Source organism: Acipenser ruthenus, chromosome 46, assembly GCF_902713425.1.
Source record: "Acipenser ruthenus chromosome 46, fAciRut3.2 maternal haplotype, whole genome shotgun sequence".
Lineage (NCBI taxonomy): Eukaryota > Metazoa > Chordata > Actinopteri > Acipenseriformes > Acipenseridae > Acipenser > Acipenser ruthenus.
In genome coordinates this window covers 4907468-4928530 of record NC_081234.1, presented here as the reverse complement: position 1 = coordinate 4928530, position 21063 = coordinate 4907468, and the positions used below count along the sequence as shown (strand labels likewise).

General features: G+C 39.8%; 1 protein-coding gene across 1 annotated transcript; it reads right to left on the bottom strand.

Annotated features, from left to right (window-relative positions):
- Nucleotides 1-10101: 10101 nt before the first annotated feature.
- Nucleotides 10102-16870, bottom strand: LOC117397934 (S-adenosylmethionine synthase). The gene is made up of 9 exons (XM_033996907.3): nucleotides 16657-16870; nucleotides 14625-14702; nucleotides 14339-14461; nucleotides 14121-14233; nucleotides 13870-14013; nucleotides 13389-13607; nucleotides 12791-12973; nucleotides 12424-12557; nucleotides 10102-11689 (listed from the first exon to the last, which is right to left on the bottom strand). The coding sequence occupies exons 1-9, from the start codon at nucleotides 16748-16750 to the stop codon at nucleotides 11587-11589; spliced, it is 1191 nt and encodes a 396-aa protein (XP_033852798.2). The 5' UTR covers nucleotides 16751-16870; the 3' UTR covers nucleotides 10102-11586.
- Nucleotides 16871-21063: the final 4193 nt, after the last annotated feature.

Sequence of the window (21063 nt, the reverse complement as noted above, 5' to 3'; positions counted from 1 at the left end):
TTGCAGTCACCCCTCTGACAGCACCGGCATCCTGAAATCCAGCCTCAAATTCTTTTACAGAGCTTTCCAGATACCCAGCCCTCCCTTTTTTTAAAGTAACAGTAAAATGCCTTGTGATTTCCAAAGCTGGATGGAGGAGGCAGGAGCTGTTGAAGCCATATCCCTGTGTGAATGAGTGCCCCCGCCCCTGTGTGTATTTTGTTTGTTATGCTGCGTGTGGTGTGTTAATGTTGATGTATATGTATTGGTGCACGGGATATAAACTAGGCTATGTAACACGAGAGTTATAATATGTATTTAGGGACGGGGACTGCACAATCACTTCACATGCAGATAAAGTATGTAATAGTATGTGAGCATGGGGAGTACACAAATTAGTTCACGTGCTGGGATTCAAGTGAATGATTAATTAGTAATTGAATCTCGGCACAACTGTGTATATATAGGTGCACGTTTCACTCACTTGGGGTTGTTGTGTTCGGGAGTGGAGAACGGGAGAGAGAAGGAGAAAATAATAATTATTATTATTATTATTATTATTATTATTATTATTATTTGTTTATTTAGCAGACGCCTTTATCCAAGACGACTTACAGAGACTAGGGTGTGTGAACTATGCATCAGCTGCAGAGACACTTACAACTACGTCTCACCCGAAAGACGGAGCACAAGGAGGTTAAGTGACTTGCTAAGGGTCACACAATGAGTCAGTGGCTGAAGTGGGATTTGAACCGGGGACCTCCTGGTTACAAGCTGGTTACAAGCGCTTTTCTTTAACCACTGAACCACACAGCCTCCTTTAAAAACTAAAAAGCACAAACAAATGCTACTCATGCGAAAGGATTTGCACGATACTTGTTTTCGGGTTCGTCCACCGTTTGTTTGTCTGTCTATCAGTTCAGTGTTTTGCTCAACCTTTTTACTTTCTGTTTTGTAATAACCTGGCGCAACAGCGCAATTAACAATTCACTCACCACTCTGTGTGTTTCTGTTCTGGGTCTGACGTCACTACTACAGCCAGCCTGTCCACACCCTGTTTTTAAAATGAATTTGTAAAGAAGCAGTTTGGCAAAGGACACTGCAAATTGAGGTTTTTAAAAAATAAGCAATGAGTTGGGGGTCTCTGGTAAATATTAATCATCCCTTTCTCTACAACATATTTCCATGAAGGGTAATTTAAAGATATATATTTAATAAGGTTGTTACATGACAAGCTCAAGCTGAAAATATAAGCACACTGTGTTTTCATCAGAGCGCCTGCTTTCATGAGCTACAGCAGAGCCTCCTGTCGTAACGTGTCTAGGGAGGTGCTCCCTGTAGTGTATCCAGTCGTGCGTATGGGTAGCACAGCTGCTAGTTCTCAACAGGGGTCTAGGAATACATCAACCAGCCTGACACGCTAATAACTGTGAGGCTTCCCCTGGTAAATCTGGCTTTGTCAATGTTTTGTTAGGTTGTCACTAGGCTGCGATTGGTTTATAATCCTGTCCGTCAAAGATGATTAGTGGTAGGCAGGGCAGTTTATTTATAAAGGCAGCTGGGAAAGGCCATTCCAGCAGGGACTGCATGCACAGCGTCTACAATAAGAAAAGTCTGTATATAAATAGGGCTTCACTGTGAAAGCTAAATAAAGCTTTATTACTACTACTTGCCCAGAGTCAATTGTGACTTCTGACTAAGCGACAGACACACCGCTTGTTACCATATCAATACCTCCCGTTGCTGAACGGGATCAATAAAAACAGTTGACATAAATATATATCCCAGCATTTTGACTTGCTAGGTTTTGGCTCTTGTCCTTAGCTTTCAGGAACTTTTGATTGGCGGCAGTTAATTCCTATATACAGTCTCTAGCCAGAAAATATTGTTTTACATTCAGAATTTTTTTTTTCTTAAAGCATGTGGTTGCTCTGCTTTTTTCTTGTCAGTCAAAACATGGCTGGCTCTGCCATCCATCCCACACTACACTACCCCCAATCACATTCCCAAACCCCTGCAGACACCCTGCTCAATGATACAGCTATACTACTGCACACCCAGCTGAATGATACAGCTGTACTACTGCACACCCAGCTGAATGATACAGCTATACTACTGCACACTCCGCTCAATGATACAGCTATACTACTGCACACCCCACTCAATGATTCAGCTGTACTACTGCACACCCAGCTCAATGATACAGCTATACTACTGCACACCCCTCTCAATGATACAGCTGTACTACTGCACACCCAGCTCAATGATACAGCTATACTACTGCACACCCAGCTCAATGATACAGCTGTACTACTGCACACCCAGCTGAATGATACAGCTATACTACTGCACACTCCGCTCAATGATACAGCTATACTACTGCACACCCCTCTCAATGATACAGCTGTACTACTGCACACCCAGCTCAATGATACAGCTGTACTACTGCACACCCAGCTGAATGATACAGCTATACTACTGCACACCCAACTCAATGATACAGCTGTACTACTGCACACCCAGCTCAATGATACAGCTGTACTACTGCACACCCAGCTGAATGATACAGCTATACTACTGCACACTCCGCTCAATGATACAGCTATACTACTGCACACCCCTCTCAATGATACAGCTGTACTACTGCACACCCAGCTCAATGATACAGCTATACTACTGCACACCCCTCTCAATGATACAGCTGTACTACTGCACACCCAGCTCAATGATACAGCTATACTACTGCACACCCAGCTCAATGATACAGCTGTACTACTGCACACCCAGCTCAATGATACAGCTATACTACTGCACACCCAGCTCAATGATACAGCTGTACTACTGCACACCCAGCTCAATGATACAGCTATACTACTGCACACCCAGCTCAATGATACAGCTGTACTACTGCACACCCAGCTCAATGATACAGCTATACTACTGCACACCCAGCTCAATGATACAGCTGTACTACTGCACACCCAGCTCAATGATACAGCTGTACTACTGCACACCCAGCTGAATGATACAGCTATACTACTGCACACTCCGCTCAATGATACAGCTATACTACTGCACACCCCACTCAATGATTCAGCTGTACTACTGCACACCCAGCTCAATGATACAGCTATACTACTGCACACCCCTCTCAATGATACAGCTGTACTACTGCACATCCAGCTCAATGATACAGCTATACTACTGCACACCCAGCTCAATGATACAGCTGTACTACTGCACACCCAGCTGAATGATACAGCTATACTACTGCACACTCCGCTCAATGATACAGCTGTACTACTGCACACCCAGCTCAATGATACAGCTGTACTACTGCACACCCAGCTGAATGATACAGCTATACTACTGCACACCCAACTCAATGATACAGCTGTACTACTGCACACCCAGCTCAATGATACAGCTGTACTACTGCACACCCAGCTGAATGATACAGCTATACTACTGCACACTCCGCTCAATGATACAGCTATACTACTGCACACCCCTCTCAATGATACAGCTGTATTACTGCACACCCAGCTCAATGATACAGCTATACTACTGCACACCCCTCTCAATGATACAGCTGTACTACTGCACACCCAGCTCAATGATACAGCTATACTACTGCACACCCAGCTCAATGATACAGCTGTACTACTGCACACCCAGCTGAATGATACAGCTATACTACTGCACACCCAGCTCAATGATACAGCTGTACTACTGCACACCCAGCTCAATGATACAGCTATACTACTGCACACCCAGCTCAATGATACAGCTATACTACTGCACACCCAGCTCAATGATACAGCTGTACTACTGCACACCCAGCTCAATGATACAGCTGTACAACTGCACACCCAGCTGAATGATACAGCTATACTACTGCACACCCAGCTCAATGATACAGCTGTACTACTGCAAACCCAGCTGAATGATACAGCTATACTACTGCACACCCAACTCAATGATACAGCTGTACTACTGCACACCCAGCTCAATGATACAGCTATACTACTGCACACCCAGCTCAATGATACAGCTGTACTACTGCACACCCAGCTCAATGATACAGCTATACTACTGCACACCCCACTCAATGATTCAGCTGTACTACTGCACACCCAGCTCAATGATACAGCTGTACTACTGCACACCCCGCTCAATGATACAGCTGTACTACTGCACACCCAGCTGAATGATACAGCTATACTACTGCACACCCAGCTCAATGATACAGCTATACTACTGCACACCCAGCTGAATGATACAGCTATACTACTGCACACCCAGCTCAATGATACAGCTATACTACTGCACACCCAGCTCAATGATACAGCTATAATAATGCAGACATTGCAAACACGACTCCTCAGTACAAATCTGACTAAACATAACAATTGTATATCTGAGTAGGTGTTTGGTGTAATAGTAAAACCACTGGTAAGTGTTTAGCACAGCAAACATTTTAATCACTATTGGGTTATAACAATTATTTAATGTACCGGATTATCCACTATTTCTAGTATAAGAAACCCTCACTTACACTGTAAGCCATTCCTCTGAATATACAAAACAACTAAAGGCTTTTCCAACAGAATTCTGCTAGAAACCATGCTTGAAGAAAAAACTTTATTGAAGCTGTGCATTGCAGGTTACACACAAGGTTCGGACAGGCCCCAGTGAAATCTTACCAACAAGTGGATCTCTGGGTGACAAAATGCTGCTTTTTCACCAGTTCAAGAGGAAGGGGGTTGTAGCTACAACATATTGTCATGTCCTGCCTGTCCGTGCACTTCTAATCACTACAGAGGTCCCAAATGTGCAGTTTTGAAAGAAGCACATAATAAGTATGTATTTGTATTTAATGAAATGATACCAGCATGCCTATACTTTCAGCTAGTCCCACACTTCCTTGCTCATTTCCCTGGAGAATGAAATTGTCCCCACCCCATGCATTGAGAGCACTTTGGTTATTTAAATATTATTAAAAGGCAATCTGATTTTCTTCATTAGATTTTGCCGTTTCTCACCACAAAATGAATACGTATGTAAAGCATGTGATACTGAGCAGGCAGCTACGCGTGGCTCTAAAACCAATCTGTGTTTAATTAAGCCTGTCAAAATAATTAATATGGCAAAATAATCGATTCATTGATTAGGGTTGCGTCTCTAGCATCTGCAATGGTATAGTAATATTTCCATATACCTGTAATGCCAGTGCACTAAACAACTGTACTGTTGATTTGATGGATAATGACACCTGTGCCTCCTGCCAGTTCTGTTGTCAATTCAATGCTTGTCTTCTTTCTATTCCTTAAGGATATTATCTTCAAGTATTGTTAGACAGCTATTTGGGTCTTCCAGTCCTGGGTTTGTCAATTACAGATGATGTTTCTCTGTACTTGTTGATTATGCTTCGGATACCACACCTTGAAAATCGAGCGATGCGAGCTATTTCACTCAATGCTTTTCCTTCTTTATGCAAGTCAAGGTTGTTATAATAGTAGAAAACACTGGTGGAGGCTTTGAGTAAATTGTTGGTGCTCATAATGCATCAGAGTAGAAAAATCCAGCATGTCTAAGACTTTTGCACAGCAGTGTGTATATCAAAGAGAAGTAGCTTACACGATAGTATTGAAATCACTTTCACAAACCATGAGTAATAACCTGAGAGCCGACAAGTATGTTTTTATTGACTAGTTAAATGAATCAGTAACTGTGTGGCAAAGTGGGGGTTGAATTGACACCTTCAGGACCTTTTCACAATCTTCTAGAGTAAAATGAGACGTACTCTTGACCACAGATAGGTTGAAACAGAGCGGTGCCTGTATACCGTATTACTTTGAATTAATGTTGCAGCATTTATTTTAAATTGCTATAAACAGCTGCAGCGCTTATTCAAGAGTGGTGGTAATTTGAAGTACTACCATTTTTTTATTGTGTTTTTTTACTGTATTTGAGGGAGGCGTATATTGAAGTTTATTTCTGTGGATACAACTTGATCAGGATGGCGAAGAAGTCCTGTAACTTAGCTTTTAAACTGAAAGCTGGTGAGCTTGCATATCAGAAAGGGGGAAAAAATGTACATGTTCCATTATTGAGAGTGCCGTTTATTCCAGGGCGGCATCTATTACAAATCTGATATCTGAATTAAGTAAACAAAACAAAAATCTAGCTCCACCAAGGAGTGCTTAGCTAAGCTTTTCCCAGTCCTGCCTATCAAAACCGGAGAGCTGAACCATTTACCAGTACTTATTCAATACAAGTACCACAATACCTTTCTATTTACCCAGTCTGTACCCACAGGCTTCCTCCACGCCTCACACAGACAGACTACAACCCTTTAACCTGTTTATATAACGTGTGACCCAAGGTCATTGACAATCAATTATTCAATTACCACCTGGCCACATTCCACACTTCAATTAAACAATCCCCAATTAACACTGTGTGGCTGTGCAAAGGCAGCCACAAAACACACATTTGACTTTGTTGTCTTTATCCCACCCCTGTTTCTACTGCATCCTTAAGGATTTGCTACGGATTCATCTTCCCGGCTGGTGTGAGCGGCAATCATGTAAGGACATCAGGAAAGGACACTGGCTGTTTTTCCTGGGGTGTTTCTGTGTTGTTATGCGTTGTGTTATTTTATTAGTTAGTTAGTTAGTTGTGTATTTTAAATGTTTATAATTCTTCATTTGTTTTTATGTCTGATGTGTCTTTCATCTTTTCATCTGCCATTTCTCTCCGTATCCTTTTTATTTTTCTATTTTATTTTTCCTTCTTATACAATCAAGACGGCTGTCATAGTAGCAATGTGTGCGTGTGAATGTTAATTTAATTTAATATATGTTTTTATTTTGAAATATAATTGGGAGAAGATGTATTTTATTGTATCTAAATATATATTTTTTGTATAGTATACAGTCATTATAGAATTGTGGAAGTGTGGATGTTTCTGATCCGGATTGGGTGCGTGTTGAGATTGTCTTTTGGAGCAATGTTGTTTTTGGGGATGTGAGGTTGCTGCTGTCTTGCGTTATTTATCTGATACACGATCATATTCCCTTCTGTAAATGTTACTTTATTTGTATTATTTTCTTTTTCCGTTATTGTGTTTGTCCCGGGACAATGAAAACAAACTGATAGCTAAATCTGGGTGCACATCTTAAGACATGTCATAAATGTTAAACATTGTAAGTGGTCTCTGTCAAACAAATACATGAATAAATAAAAATGTGTCATTGTGCAGGCCTATGATTTTACATTTACAGCTCAACCTTTGGTGAATGTACAAAATCAGCTTTCTAATAAATTACAATAATGTATCTCTAAACATAATTGTGTAGCCCAGACAAAGTATAGAAAAACGCTAGCACTTGAAATGGGTCAGCGTTCACAGTAACCATGGTTACAGGAGATAGGTTGAAGTTGGGAGATTACGCCTAAGGAAAAAGTTACACATTTTTGGAACACATCAAACTTTGAATTGGCAATGGTCGAGTAGCTTCACAACACATACACACATACAAGGAGTCAGCTTAGATTAAAACCAATAGTTTAATCACAAAACAATTTATAACAAATGCCAAACAAATGTTCCCCAAAAAGAAGCAATCATTTTATTGTATCAGCCACAACAAATGCAAACAATTAGCACTGGGTAAAAGGGTTTAAAGTAGATAGCAAATATGAGCACGGAATGGGATGGGACGACATAAATGGAAGCGCAGTACAAATCACTTAGGACAGAAGGAAGAAAGCACGTTTTACACAGAGCATGGCGTAGCCTACCAGGTGCACTGTCGAATGTTCTTATAAAGAATGAAATGTGAACATTCATGGGGTAAATTGTGAGTTATTTACGTGTTAAACTTTAATACAGCAAGGCTGTTTTACATTAACTCATACTATCAATATTTTATCAGGACTCTCTATCCTTGTTTACATGCCCAGGTGCTGGTGATGTTATAAAGCAATATTTACTCTGTATTAGTCATCAGACTCCTGTTAAGTGGGCGTGTGTTTTATAAGGAATGTAATTGGCTTCTTCAGAGGGGTGTGTGTTTTATAAGGAATGTAATTGGCTTCTTCAGATGGGTGTTTTATAAGGAATGTAATTGGCTTCTTCAGATGGGTGTGTGTTTTATAAGGAATTTAATTGGCTTCTTCAGATGGGTGTGTGTTTTATAAGAATGTAATTGGCTTCTTCAGGTGAGTGTGTATTGTATAAGGCTTGTAATTGACTCTTTTGTTACCTAAGTGTGTGTACAGTGCTGGCATGCAGCACTTACCTAGCTTTAAAGGAGGTGAATTGTTTATCAAACAAACTATTGACATAATAGAAAAATAAATTAAGCATTTTATATAATCACACCCCTAATCTCCTCTACATGTAAAAATGTTCCACTACACCTGTTTGTTCCAGAAATCAATACCAACAACATAATGCTAGATACTGGTTTCAGTCAAGGAGGGTTGAACTGGTTTGCCGTTTCATACAGGTATTACTGGTAACTTCAATACAGTTTCATTTTCAATTCACAACTATGTGCACTTGTCTCTTTTAAATGCTGTTTGTTTGTTTTTCCAGTATACGTGTTCTTAATGTACATGTTGGTGCTAACAAAATAATTCTAATGCATACTGCTCTTTTTGGAGACTCAGATTTTCCTATTTGAAAACATTATGGTAAAGGCGAGTTAGATTTTTTAATGGCCATTTTTCTTTTACGCTGTTAGTGAAGAAAATGTACAGATCACTCCTTGCAGGTACTTCAGTGCTGCACTACAAGTCAACAGGGAGAGGTTGCATGAAGGAACTCAGCTGATACTGAAAACACATCATAGAAAACTCATGGATTGGTACTCAAAGGTAAGCCTATGCATTTAGCTTTTAGTAGTTCTTTAAAGAAAATAAATGACAAACATTAAAAAATGTTATGAAGAAATATATATTTAATGAAAAACATGCTCAGGAAGTCACCTTTGACAGTATAGACTGCTCTAGTGTTGTATCTTGTGGGATCACACAAAGTTAAGAAAGTCTGATGAACTGAACAATGACAGCATACAGAACCAACAGTAGGACAGATTTTAAAATCGTTTACTACACTTTTTTTTTAAAAAAAATTTAGTCATTGCCAATTATTTTTATTATTTTCTCCCAATTTGATATGCTAAGCTCACCGCTACCACCCCTGCACTGACTCAGGAGGGCGAAAACAAACACACGCTGTCCTCTGCTTTTTTTCACACTAGGGACTCAGCATGCACCCAAGAGCTACAACGTTGGAGGACAATGCAGCTCGGGCAGCTTACAGGCAAGCCCGCAGGCGCCCGGCCAGATTACAGGGGTCGCTGGTGCGTGGGGAGTCAAGAACACCCTGGCCAACACTGTCAATTGTGCACCGACCCCTGGGAGCTCCCGTCCACAATCGACGGTGGAATATCCTGGTCTCGAAACAGAGACGTCCAGGCTGTAGGAAACATCCTGCACTCAATTTCAGCTAACATCCTAAGCATCAACAATAAATAGTTCAGTGAAACTAGAAAAAAGTGTCATCAAAAGTTAATGGGGCTAAATTAAGCTGGTGCTTAACCTTAGGGCTTACCCACATATAGTTTTGCACCTAAATGCCTGCCTTGTTGTTGACTGGGACAGAAGGCAATACCAGAATCTGAATAGTCACAAGATCAATTAAAGACAGTGGTCACAGCTTTATTTTGACAAATACAAATCATTTACCCTGAAGGTGGGTCTAGTGAACAAGAACCAGAAGTCAGTCACTGTAGCCAAAGTTTATAAGACACTTGCATTAGTAACGACATTGGACACATTTTAGGCTAAATCACTTAACACAAAATGTTCCAATATTCCTTGTAGGGTTAGAAATTGAACATTTAATCCCCAAATCAGAAGCCCTACTTATTGACCTGATTAAACAGCTGCAGGCTAGTACTGCCGTGTGAAACCAGCACCGCCACCCTTACTTTCAATACTTCCTAGAGCAGCAAGGTTATAGCAATATACTAAATTGTTTTTTGAGATACTACCACCAGAACACACATTTGGTGTAAATGTTGTTAAATAAAAGACCACACAATATTTTCATGAAGGATCTAGCATTTTATTTATATTGACATGTCATTTTTTGGACTTTTGAGAAGACATACGTAATAACCTGAAATTTAAAAAAAAAAAAAAAAAAAAAGAAAGAAAAGAAAAGAAAAAGGCACTTCATGCTAACAGTAACCTTCAGACTGATCCTTTTTATAAAGTATGGAGAGAGCATGTAAACAGGCCGGCTTCTCTGTACAACACCGGCCAAATCTGCCTCTCCCAGGAAAGTCTGTGGCCCTGCTTGCCTGTCCCCTCAAGTGTTTCGACACCAGCCAGACCCCCTGTAGGTGGAACCCAAGGTTTTTCTGTAGGACACCTTGGCCTACCAGGGAATGCTGGAAACAAGGAATTATACATTCGGGAAAAAAAAAAAAAAAAGCCTTTTGGAGTAAGACAGCTGCCTTCTAAAAGCACAGGCTTCTCTGTATGTACGCCCAGCTTCAGAATACAATAAATAGGAACAAGAAATGTTCAAGTATTAATGTGTTTGCTTAACACCTTTTTGCCATAATGGTAGCCAGTTTCTCTGTATCCACACTAGCTGTCAACAGGCAAGAGCTTTTGTTTTTAAATAAAAATACCCTTTAAAAAAGTACTTATTTTGTGCAGTTTTTGGAATTAACTTTCTTATAAAGAAAAAAAAAAAAAAAAAAAAAGGTCAAAAGTACCAGAGTGCAACCTACAGACCTTGGGAATAAGACCTTCTGACTTCCCTGTGTAACAAACAAGGCAGCCAGGGCCTGCGTTGGAAAATTTCACAAGTCCAGGTTTGGCTAGTGCTACAACTACGATGCATAGCTGTTTTGATTAACCCTCATTGCAATTGTGCCGTCATTACGTACATCCTCCAACAAGAGACCAGAGAGGGAGAATACAGAAGAAAAAACAAGCTTAAAACCACCAGTCAGAAGCAAAAAAGTAAACCACTACAGTTTTAAAAGACTCTGCAACAAACCTATAGCGTATTAAAACTAGGCAGATGAGCAATCAATGTTTTCAAATTAGAAGGGGTGGTTTAAAATTTAGCGCATTGCAATTTCCATTACCACTTAACGTAGTCAAGAGGACCATTCTAATTATCACTACCTTAAATAGAGGGGTGCAGAGGGAAGAAAGGTGAAAGGATACATTCTAAAAGCAGGACTAGGTTTATCCATTAGTACTGATCGTGAAGCAGCTTCCACATGCCAGTTTAAAATTTAAAAAGGCAATTACATAACCTGCAAAAAGGATGCATACCCAGAAGAGCAGACGTCAAAATACTGATCCTTTCTAATGGTCCCATATACATACAAGCTAAGCTAACAGTACAGCATTGGTTGAACTGTTTGGAGTGGCAATGAAATGAAAAGGGAGTGAAGACAGAAAGTTATTAATTTGGGAACGAGGGGGCCTCTTCCCCCTAAAGGCCTGACAGGCTTCTCTGTAGTATACACCAACAGGCCTGGGGGAAAAAAGCTTAACACTTGTTTAGTATTGGAGTTTTTTGGGCATTTCCCAAGAGAAAGAATCTCTACCAAAGTGGCCATAAGCAGCAGTCCTCTGATAAATGGGTTTCTTCAGCTGCAACTCCCTAGAATACAGAAGTCAATCATTTAAAAGTGATCACATGTTACATTCCTTTGATGCTGGTTCAGCAATATTATACTTACCCTTTGTGCCAGACCAACCCCCCAGCCCCCCAAAAAAAAAAAAAAATACAGAAGAAAAAAAAAAAAAAAAAAAAAGGGAGGCGAGTGGGTGTATTTAAAAAAAAAAAAAACTTACCACACTAGCAGAGCTGCCACGTCCAGAATAAAAGGACATTTTCTTGGATTTGTTGTAAATTGGGCATTCCATTATTGTGAACAGAGTTAACTGTCAGTCTACACAAATGGTAATGATATCTGCTTCTCTATGTGCTAGAAGCAACAGAAATACTGTAGTTACCTAGACCAGCAGTTTCCAAACTAGGTTCCCCTCACTCGTACCACTCGGGGGTAGTATATGCGGTTCTAGTATATGCATTTTCACTGTATTTGTATCAGCTTTGATGTGGGTTAGTGCAGTGCTTGAAAACCACTGCTCTTGTCTGGTTATAAAAAAATTCTTGTCTACACATTTTAGAGAAGTACTTTACTTACTTTCCTAGGGGCTCCAAGACAAAGTTAGTCTATGGTCAGTAAAAAAAAAAACAAAAAAAAAAAACAAATAGCCCTCACAGCACCTCTCTGCATATGAACTGCTACCCCTGTCTTCTAGCAAGGTTTGGATATGCACTACATATGAGCTGGCAAGGCTCTGCCAAGCGGGAACCGTTCACTTTACCTGACAATGACTCCAGGTCGGAGGTCAAAGTTCTTCTTGACAATCTCCAGGAGCTCTTTCTCAGTCTTCTGGGAGGTCCCGTAGTGGAAAATCGAGATGGACAGCGGGTGGGACACTCCAATGGCATATGCAACCTACATTACAAATAGTTAACATTTGCACTTTTCTTTAACAAAGAATCTGAAACAAGCTCATGCACTACATTACCAACATCCATATTCCGGTACATGCTATAGCCCTGTAGAGCTAGATTAGATTCCAACTAGAACTTATTTTTCCATCAAACAAAATTGCTCAAGGACTGCCCTGGGAAAGGTCCAGGTTAATTCAGGAAAAAAAAAAAAAAAGTAAAGATAGCAAGCCTTACCTGGACAAGTACCCGCTTGCAGAGCCCAGCCTTGACCAGGGACTTCGCAACCCAGCGGGCAGCATAGGCAGCTGAGCGATCCACTTTAGTGTAGTCCTTCCCTGAAAAAGCACCACCCCCATGGGCACCCCATCCTCCATAGGTATCAACAATGATCTTGCGGCCAGTCAGACCAGCATCACCCTGAAAATGAATAGAAACTTAAATTAGAAGGGAGTTGTCTTATGACAGAGCAAAGCTTTTTGTTGTAGGCATTACAGTAGTGCTAACCAAGGTTATGCAATTCATTTTCTTACCTCAAAACAGTTACTTCACTTTTCCTACATCTAAAAGAAGATCTTTAAAAGTTTAAAATGTAACAAAAATAACCTAATGTGGGTCAATGCTACAGATGCAGTTGGTGTACCTATTCTATCCTATTCCCTTTGTATTGTAGTATAAACAAATTATCTAGCTGCAATCAGACCACTGGACCTACAGTTTATTGATAGTTTTAAAATTTAAATATTTTCATATCCCAAATTAAGATGAGGCAAGGAATGTGCTTTGGAGAACTCTCAAATTGAATAACATTTATTTTGACTGCATTTAGTTTCACCTGAGGTCCTCCGATGACAAAGCGGCCACTGGGTTGCAGGTGGTATATGGTATCATCGTCCAAATACACAGAGGGTACCACCGCCTTAATGATCTTCTCCTTCAGGGCATCTCTCATTTCATCCAGACAGATATCCTCATCGTGCTGCACAGAGACCACTATGGTGTGGACACGGACAGGGATCACTGCTCCACGGTCCTGACGGTACTGCACCGTCACCTGCAGGAGGTGGAGAACAGTGCGGCTTACAGGCAAGCCCAAACAGCCATCTCCATGCTCAACTCTGAACCAAGCCTGCCTCAGGAGGTTGAACTATATATAGGCAAGGACAGCAAATGTATCCAAGAAACAACTCCATTTACAGCAATTATAAATTCACTGAAATACAACAGCTGATCACAATGCCCTGCTTTTCTATTGCTGTTGAATGAGATTAATATTGCTTGCAATGACCTTGGATAAACGGATCATGGCAATTTACCTGAGTCTTAGAGTCTGGACGCAGCCAGGGCAGTGTGCCATTACGACGCAGCTCAGCCATCTTAGCGTTCAGTTTGTGGGCAAGGACAATGGTGAGGGGCATGCACTCCGCAGTCTCATCTGTAGCATAGCCGAACATCAAGCCCTAGAAATAAAATGCATAGCTTATTACAAAGTGTGCAGTAGATAAAATATAGCTATATTACTTGAAAATTACTGAGTTTTCTTGCGCTTAATTTCTGCGATTCTTACCTGATCCCCAGCACCTACATCCTCCTCATTCCTATCCAGGTGGACACCTTGTGCAATATCTGGAGACTGCTGCTCCAGGGCCACGAGCACATTGCAGGTTTTGTAGTCAAACCCTGTAAAGAAACAGACATAGACTAAGAACCTACCCAAGAGAAACATGCAGAGGAATCGTGTGCAATTCACATAGATTATAGAATCACTTATCCCCATTTGCTCACCTTTGGAGGAATCATTGTAGCCAATGTGTTTAATGGTGTCTCTGACTATTTTCTGGTAGTCCACATTGGCCCGGGATGTGATCTCACCAGCCAAAAGGATCATACCAGTCTTTGCAACAGTTTCTGCACAAAGAAAACAGAACATATAACACACATAAACAAGGAGAGAATATTGGGGTTCAGCTCAATTGGGAGATGCATAATGTATACCTCTGAAACAAGAACGCTAAACAAAGCATCTGAGAAATAACACAAGCATCTTTGAAAATAAAGCAAAAGATCTTACCACACGCAACTTTGGCATCTGGGTCCTGCTTAAGATGTGCATCCAAAACAGCGTCACTGATCTGGTCACAAATCTTATCTATAAAAAGAAAGACAAAATATAAATGAAAATACTTGGTTCTGAATCCACACTACTCCTCAGTGCATTGGGAATGTATTAACTAAAAGGAGCATGCCTCGTGTCACATTACCCTAAAGCCCTTGTGAATCCAGCATTAATGTTTATATAAACAACCCGGGATTTAACTTCCAACAGTGAACTTCGTTACTTGTGCCTTGATTTGCATTAAGCATACAATGTCTCGGTTTGTTAATATTTGGGTAGTTCTCCAGTGAAGATACACATGGCATGTATTCACAGGCATACAATGTAGTAATTAACATTGATGTTAAGTAATTTAATGAAGTTAAAACAAACAACTTGACAAGTCGACATTTTAGATCCGGGTGGGGTTGCCTTAACCTTCACAACACTGAAGCAATTCCACTTGGATCTTTTATTACACAAGAAGTTTAACTTTAGTCTTTGGAAGTGTATGAGATTAGCCTGTACAACGATAACAGGGCAAAACAAAGATGTATATTTAAATGCACTGCACCAGAGAGCTCTGCCTCAAGGGTACCCAAAGTAAACGCCCACGAAGCTGCCGATTGGCTGAAAAACCTGCAACACGATGATCCAGTTTCTGGTCCAGTCAGCAAATACATTTGTGGGAAAACTTGGCAACCATTGGGTTTTTGTGTTGCCAACTAAACTCGTAAAACGCCCCTTCAATAAGATATCCCTATTTTGTGGCAATTTATGCTTTACTAAATCCGTTAAACATTGACGTTTGCAGTATATGTACAATTTAAAAACAAAGGGATTCCACAGAAATATAGCAGACGATGCTACATTTAAATTGGTACAGAGAAAGGCAACGCTGCAGCAACAAGACCAATTCATATTTAAAGCGCAGATCATGAAAATATGCGTCTTCATCTTCCCTGCCCCCAAAGTTTTGCCGCAACATCATCGGGAGGGTAGCCATGATGACGGTTACATGTCATTGACAAAACAAAACCATGCATTGAAGGGAACACTAACACTACGGGCTTTTATTCTCTTTTTTGCAGTAAATTCTGATGCAATCACAGCGAGGACGGAGGTGGAGGTATGGTTTACAAACGGCGCCATTTGCATTTTTATAAAGCAGTAGATCAAGAATGAAGTCCGCCATATACACACACCTCTAACCACAGCAACTGCAATGCATATTGCATCATGCAGGTTTCCAACTTATGACAGCCAGAGGCAGCGAACTGTTTATTAGGCAGTCGCGAGTTTAGAAAGGATGCAATTGACATTAAAATTAAATAACGAAGAGTCCGGCTATGATTAATCTCATCCAGCCAGCGAGAACGCGCATTCGGGTTTCTAGAAAAAAAAAACCTGCAGCCTGATCTCGTGCTCGCAGCGCGGCTCTTTCTTGTCTGTCGACCACGCGCTCAATTCCACAGGAAATCCAAAACCGGGATCTGAGCGCGCCGAGATTATAGCTAAACTGTGCTATAAAAATATATTTAAAAAATGTGTCACGTTTAATCCGTATTACAACGGGCATTTTAAAATTAATACAATTCCTGTATTAGTCTATTAAATACAATACTAGTGAATTAGCCTTAAAACTCCGTTTAATAACCTCAAATGTATTATTTTAGGAGAACAAAAATGGCCTTAAGCAGAATTATGAGATATTCGATACGGTTTCGATAACCTTCAGATAATCTCATAACAAACCAGCACTGCAACACGTGTTGAAAAGACACCAGTCTGTACTGTAAATGCCCGGTACTTCATAACTTCGTGCCCCGATAAAGACATATTCATATATTTAAAAAAAAATTAAAAAAATGTTGAAGTACTGTGACGACGTATTTAATATAACTAACATCCCAATTACCGTCAGGACCTTGAAGGGTATTAAAAACGCGGAGAAAACGAGTTTCCCCTTTACCGCTAAAAGGCCGACAAGCATCACCATAAAACTCACCGGGGTGACCTTCCCCGACAGACTCCGAAGTGAAAAGAAAGCAGTCTTCTTCGATCAGAGAGTTGTGGAAACCGTTCATCTGTCCGTTCATCATTTTCTCTTATATGTGCGTGAATATATTTATCTAGAAACGTGTGTTTGTTTCGGTAACGTTGCTGGCTGTGCTGCACTCTTCCTTCTGTCTGCCGGATCCAGTGCTGAATGAACACTCGCTCTCAGTGCACGAGTATTTATCTGCCAGTAAGACGCTGGTTACGTCAGCCATGCGTGTGGCCGAGCGCTTTGCCCCTGGGCGGAACCATTAAAATATAAGAGGGGTTAACATAGAAAATATACTTATTTTTTTTAAAACGATTTATAAACTAGCTGCAAACACTCAAATATTGTCTGTTTAACAGGAACGTTTCTGTTTTGCAATAGCAAACCTGAACATTAAACAACCTGGTTACTAATGGACACAGTTCAGAAAAAAATGGCACGGGCCTTTTTGTCGGATCATGCAACAATATCAAGTTCATTGCGAGAAATCAAAAAACGAGTAATAACAGCAAGATGCTTAAATATAATTGATCATTACTCACGACGCACTAGACAATAAACAAACACGCTTCGTAGATTTAAAGTATAACCATATTGTTTAAGCTTTTTTTTTTTTTTGGCTTTGTCGTAAAAAATAAATTAGCTTTCGGGGTGCATGCAAACTGCATTATAATGATGAAACAGTAACTTTGCTAGTAAACCTGTTCCTCAGCAAACATATGTCGCAATGTCGTGCGCTGCACAGTTGTACGTATATAATATTGTTATATATACTACAAAATAACGTATATGAGCCCACTCCGTATTTAAAATGTAACAGCAGTCCTGTAAAGATGAACACACTAAGTGCACGGTAATGACCTGACTTTTGCTTGTTTTTATTAAGCATTCGCCAAAGGTTAGCCGTTTTTACCTCTGCTTTGCCATGCTTCCCTTTGCTTTACCCTGCTTTCACTATGCTTTTACTTTGCTTCACAGTTTGCAACGCTATGATACCACAGTGGAACCGGTTCACATCATATTAAACACACGAGGGTATGTTAATGTGTGTAGATTAAGCACACGAGAAAATGAAATGCCCTTAGCAGTTGTGAAGTTTTTCTTGGGATGGTCTAAAACGGGAAACAAACAAACAACGAACATGTTATACCTGTCCAACTGCGGAGCTCAGGTATTTCATTTTGTTGTTTATGAATTACTAAATTAATCTGAACAACGCCTTTCTAAAGATTATTAATGCTGAGTCATCCTTGTGTTTCATGTTTAACATTTTTCAAGGCCATTGTCACCTGCTTAAGCATTGCACTCGCGCTAAACCATTGCATGCAGAAGGTTCCACGGCACACCCCAGTGTGCTCTAACCAATGAGTATAATCCTCTAGACCAGTTCAGCTGACTGGATGCATTACTTTAATATACAAGCACATGCGAAAATGTACGAACCAGAGTAGGCCTGTCAGCTCATCCGGTTTGTGGTAGCTGATTCTCTCAGAACTTAAAGAATCCAAGTGATTCAGCCTGAACAACACAACAAGCTTTTGACAAAGTCCCGCATAAAAGATTAAATGCATGCACATAGATTGGTTAACATGTAGAAAACAGAAAGTTCTGATTAGAGGAGAAACCTCAAAATGGAGCGAGGTAACCAGTGGTGTACCACAGGGATCAGTATTAGGTCCTCTGCTATTCCTAATCTACATTCATGATTTAGATTCTGGTATAGTAAGCAAACTTGTTAAATTTGCAGACAACACAAAAATAGGAGGAGTGGCAAACACCGTTGCAGCAGCAAAGGTCATTCAAAATGATCTAGACAGCATTCAGAACTGGGCAGACACATTGCAAATGACATTTAATAGAGAAAAGTGTAAAGTACTGCACGCAGGCAATAAAAATGTGCATTATAAATATCATATGGGAGATACTGAAATTGAAGAAGGAATCTATGAAAAAGACCTAGGAGTTTATGTTGACTCAGAAATGTTTTCATCTAGACAATGTGGGGAAGCTATAAAAAAGGCCAACAAGATGCTAGAATATTGTGTTCAGTTCTGGTCATCTCATTACAAAAAGGATATTGCTGCTCTAGAAAGAGTGCAAAGAAGAGCAACCAGAATTATCCCGGGTTTAAAAGGCATGTCGTATGCAGACAGGTTAAAAGAACTGAATCTATTCAGTCTTGAACAAAGAAGACTACGCGGTGATCTGATTGAAACATTCAAAATCCTAAAAGGTATAGACAATGTCGACCCAGGGGACTTTTTTGACCTGAAAAAAGAAACAAGGACCAGGGGTCACAAATGGAGATTAGATAAAGGGGCATTCAGAACAGAAAATAGGAGGCACTTTTTTACACAGAGAATTGTGAGGGTCTGGAACCAACTTCAAGAAGCTGCTTTATGAGATTCTGGGATCAATAAGCTACTAACAACCAAACGAGCAAGATGGGCTGAACGGCCTCCTCTCGTTTGTAAACCTTCTTATGTTCTTATGACTGTCCATCCCCTCACCTGGCCTGTCCTGAGCTTACAATACTGGTGAGTGTTAACCATGTCAACTCCTTTTAAGATTTTAAATTCTTTTTTATTATTATTATTTTTAGGTGAATTACTAGTACCGAGATTAGGAAAAATCTTGTTCTTGTTTACTTGTTGAAGGTAAAACATAGTATGAAGACGGATCTTCGTGAAACTCAGAACACTTGTATGCAAACTTTATTATTTTTTTCCATGGTTTTTATTTTATTTTACTGACACATTCATTATGCCTAGGGCCCTGCCAAATTCGCGGTACATTTTCATAAATTTCACTGTCAAAACATTTTAAAAATCTTACATTTCACGGTTTCAGCTATTTAAATCTTAAATTCACGGTAGTGTAACAAAGTATGAACATCTAGTTAAAAATGGCAAAATGTAAACATTTAAAGCCCTGAGGTTAACAAAAGCACGTGACTAACAAAGTAGAAACGCTAAAAGAAAATGAAACTGAAATCCAGAGGATCGGTCTATGACTGTTGCGTTTCTGTTATTATTATTATTAAAAAAAAACAAAAAAAAACTGTTCTTCTTTAAAATTCACGCCATTGTCACAGGTAAAGTATTGCATTTCGCTGAGTGTGCACTGAAATATAACATAAATTACGAGTTTCGGTAGTGATCTACATTAACGTTGCAGGATATACAGAACAAGAGCTTATCGCCATCGCTGCTGCAGACACATTTTTAGCCTTTTCAGAGACATCCATTTTCTTGTTTACAGTGTGTAGTATTTTAATTTCCCGCTTAGATTGCACATAGTAACATAATCACTGCACAGCGCTGTGCATGGCGAATACTACACGCAGGCACACATAACACAGCTGTACAGTTTCGTTAATGTGATTTATTTTTATTTGTTGTATGAAATACAAATAATTATTACATCATTATTAATTCTTAAGAATATTGTAAAAATCGCGATACTGGGCTAATTTCACGATTTCCGCGCAGCCCATAAAATTGCAATTTTCACAGGGCTTTATGGTCTTTATCTTACGTCATTGAGAGGAGACAAGATCATTTTCTTCAACTCTGTGATTGGCTGTCGCTCCAGCAGACTGTCAGTGATTCGTTGGTTGTCGTTGTGTCGTTGCTTGTGGGCGGAGACATGTTTAAACGTGAGCGCGTGTGCTTCTAATAGCTGCTGTGACGGTAGATTATTATCTTCTCCAAATTGCTGCAACCATTTTGATCCATTTAGTGTTTTTTTTTTCTTTCCTATGTATAGCCTGTATCATATAGATCTCAAAATACTAAATTTAGACCTCTCCACAGTAATTTTAACTGACTACATTTAGGCATTATGCAAATATCAGAAAATACCACCCCTACATATTCTGTAGGAAAAAAATGGTATTAAATTGTGGCAAGTATTTTGAGGTCAGGAAATGCTACTTGTATATTCAGTAGGAAAAATGAGGCATTATATTTAACCTTGAATACACCCTATTTTATCATTACCCCATGTACTTGTATTGGGTGCACTCCCGGCTATATTAAAACCTTACGTCATTAACTTAATATCCCAGGGCTACCCAAACCTACAGATCGCCGATACCATCTTCAAAACTAAAATTGTATTCAAATATATTATCCAGCGATTTTAACCTTTTCCTTTAACTAAATATTATTCTGAGCCTAAAATGAATAAACTTGCTTGTAGCAGATTATGTCATTGCCAAGGATATGTGCACATATTCTCAGCAATCCACACAAACAGTCACCGCAAAACTTCAAAATCCATGCATACTTATTTTTTTACAGGTTTCAATCAAACTGGACCCAGCGCTAGGAACACCCCTTCTCAGGTAAGTTTTTCCTAATTATA

What these genes read in the sequence shown, in the direction of transcription:
- LOC117397934 (XM_033996907.3), bottom strand. Translation starts at nt 16,750, where the DNA reads ATGATGAACGGACAGATGAACGGTTTCCACAACTCTCTGATCGAAGAA. An exon ending in CTACAATGATTCCTCCAAAG is followed by an intron (nt 14,234 to 14,338) that starts GTGAGCAAATGG and finishes GTTTCTTTACAG; the next exon opens with GGTTTGACTACAAAACCTGC. An exon ending in TTGTCATCGGAGGACCTCAG is followed by an intron (nt 12,974 to 13,388) that starts GTGAAACTAAAT and finishes ATTCATTTTCAG; the next exon opens with GGTGATGCTGGTCTGACTGG.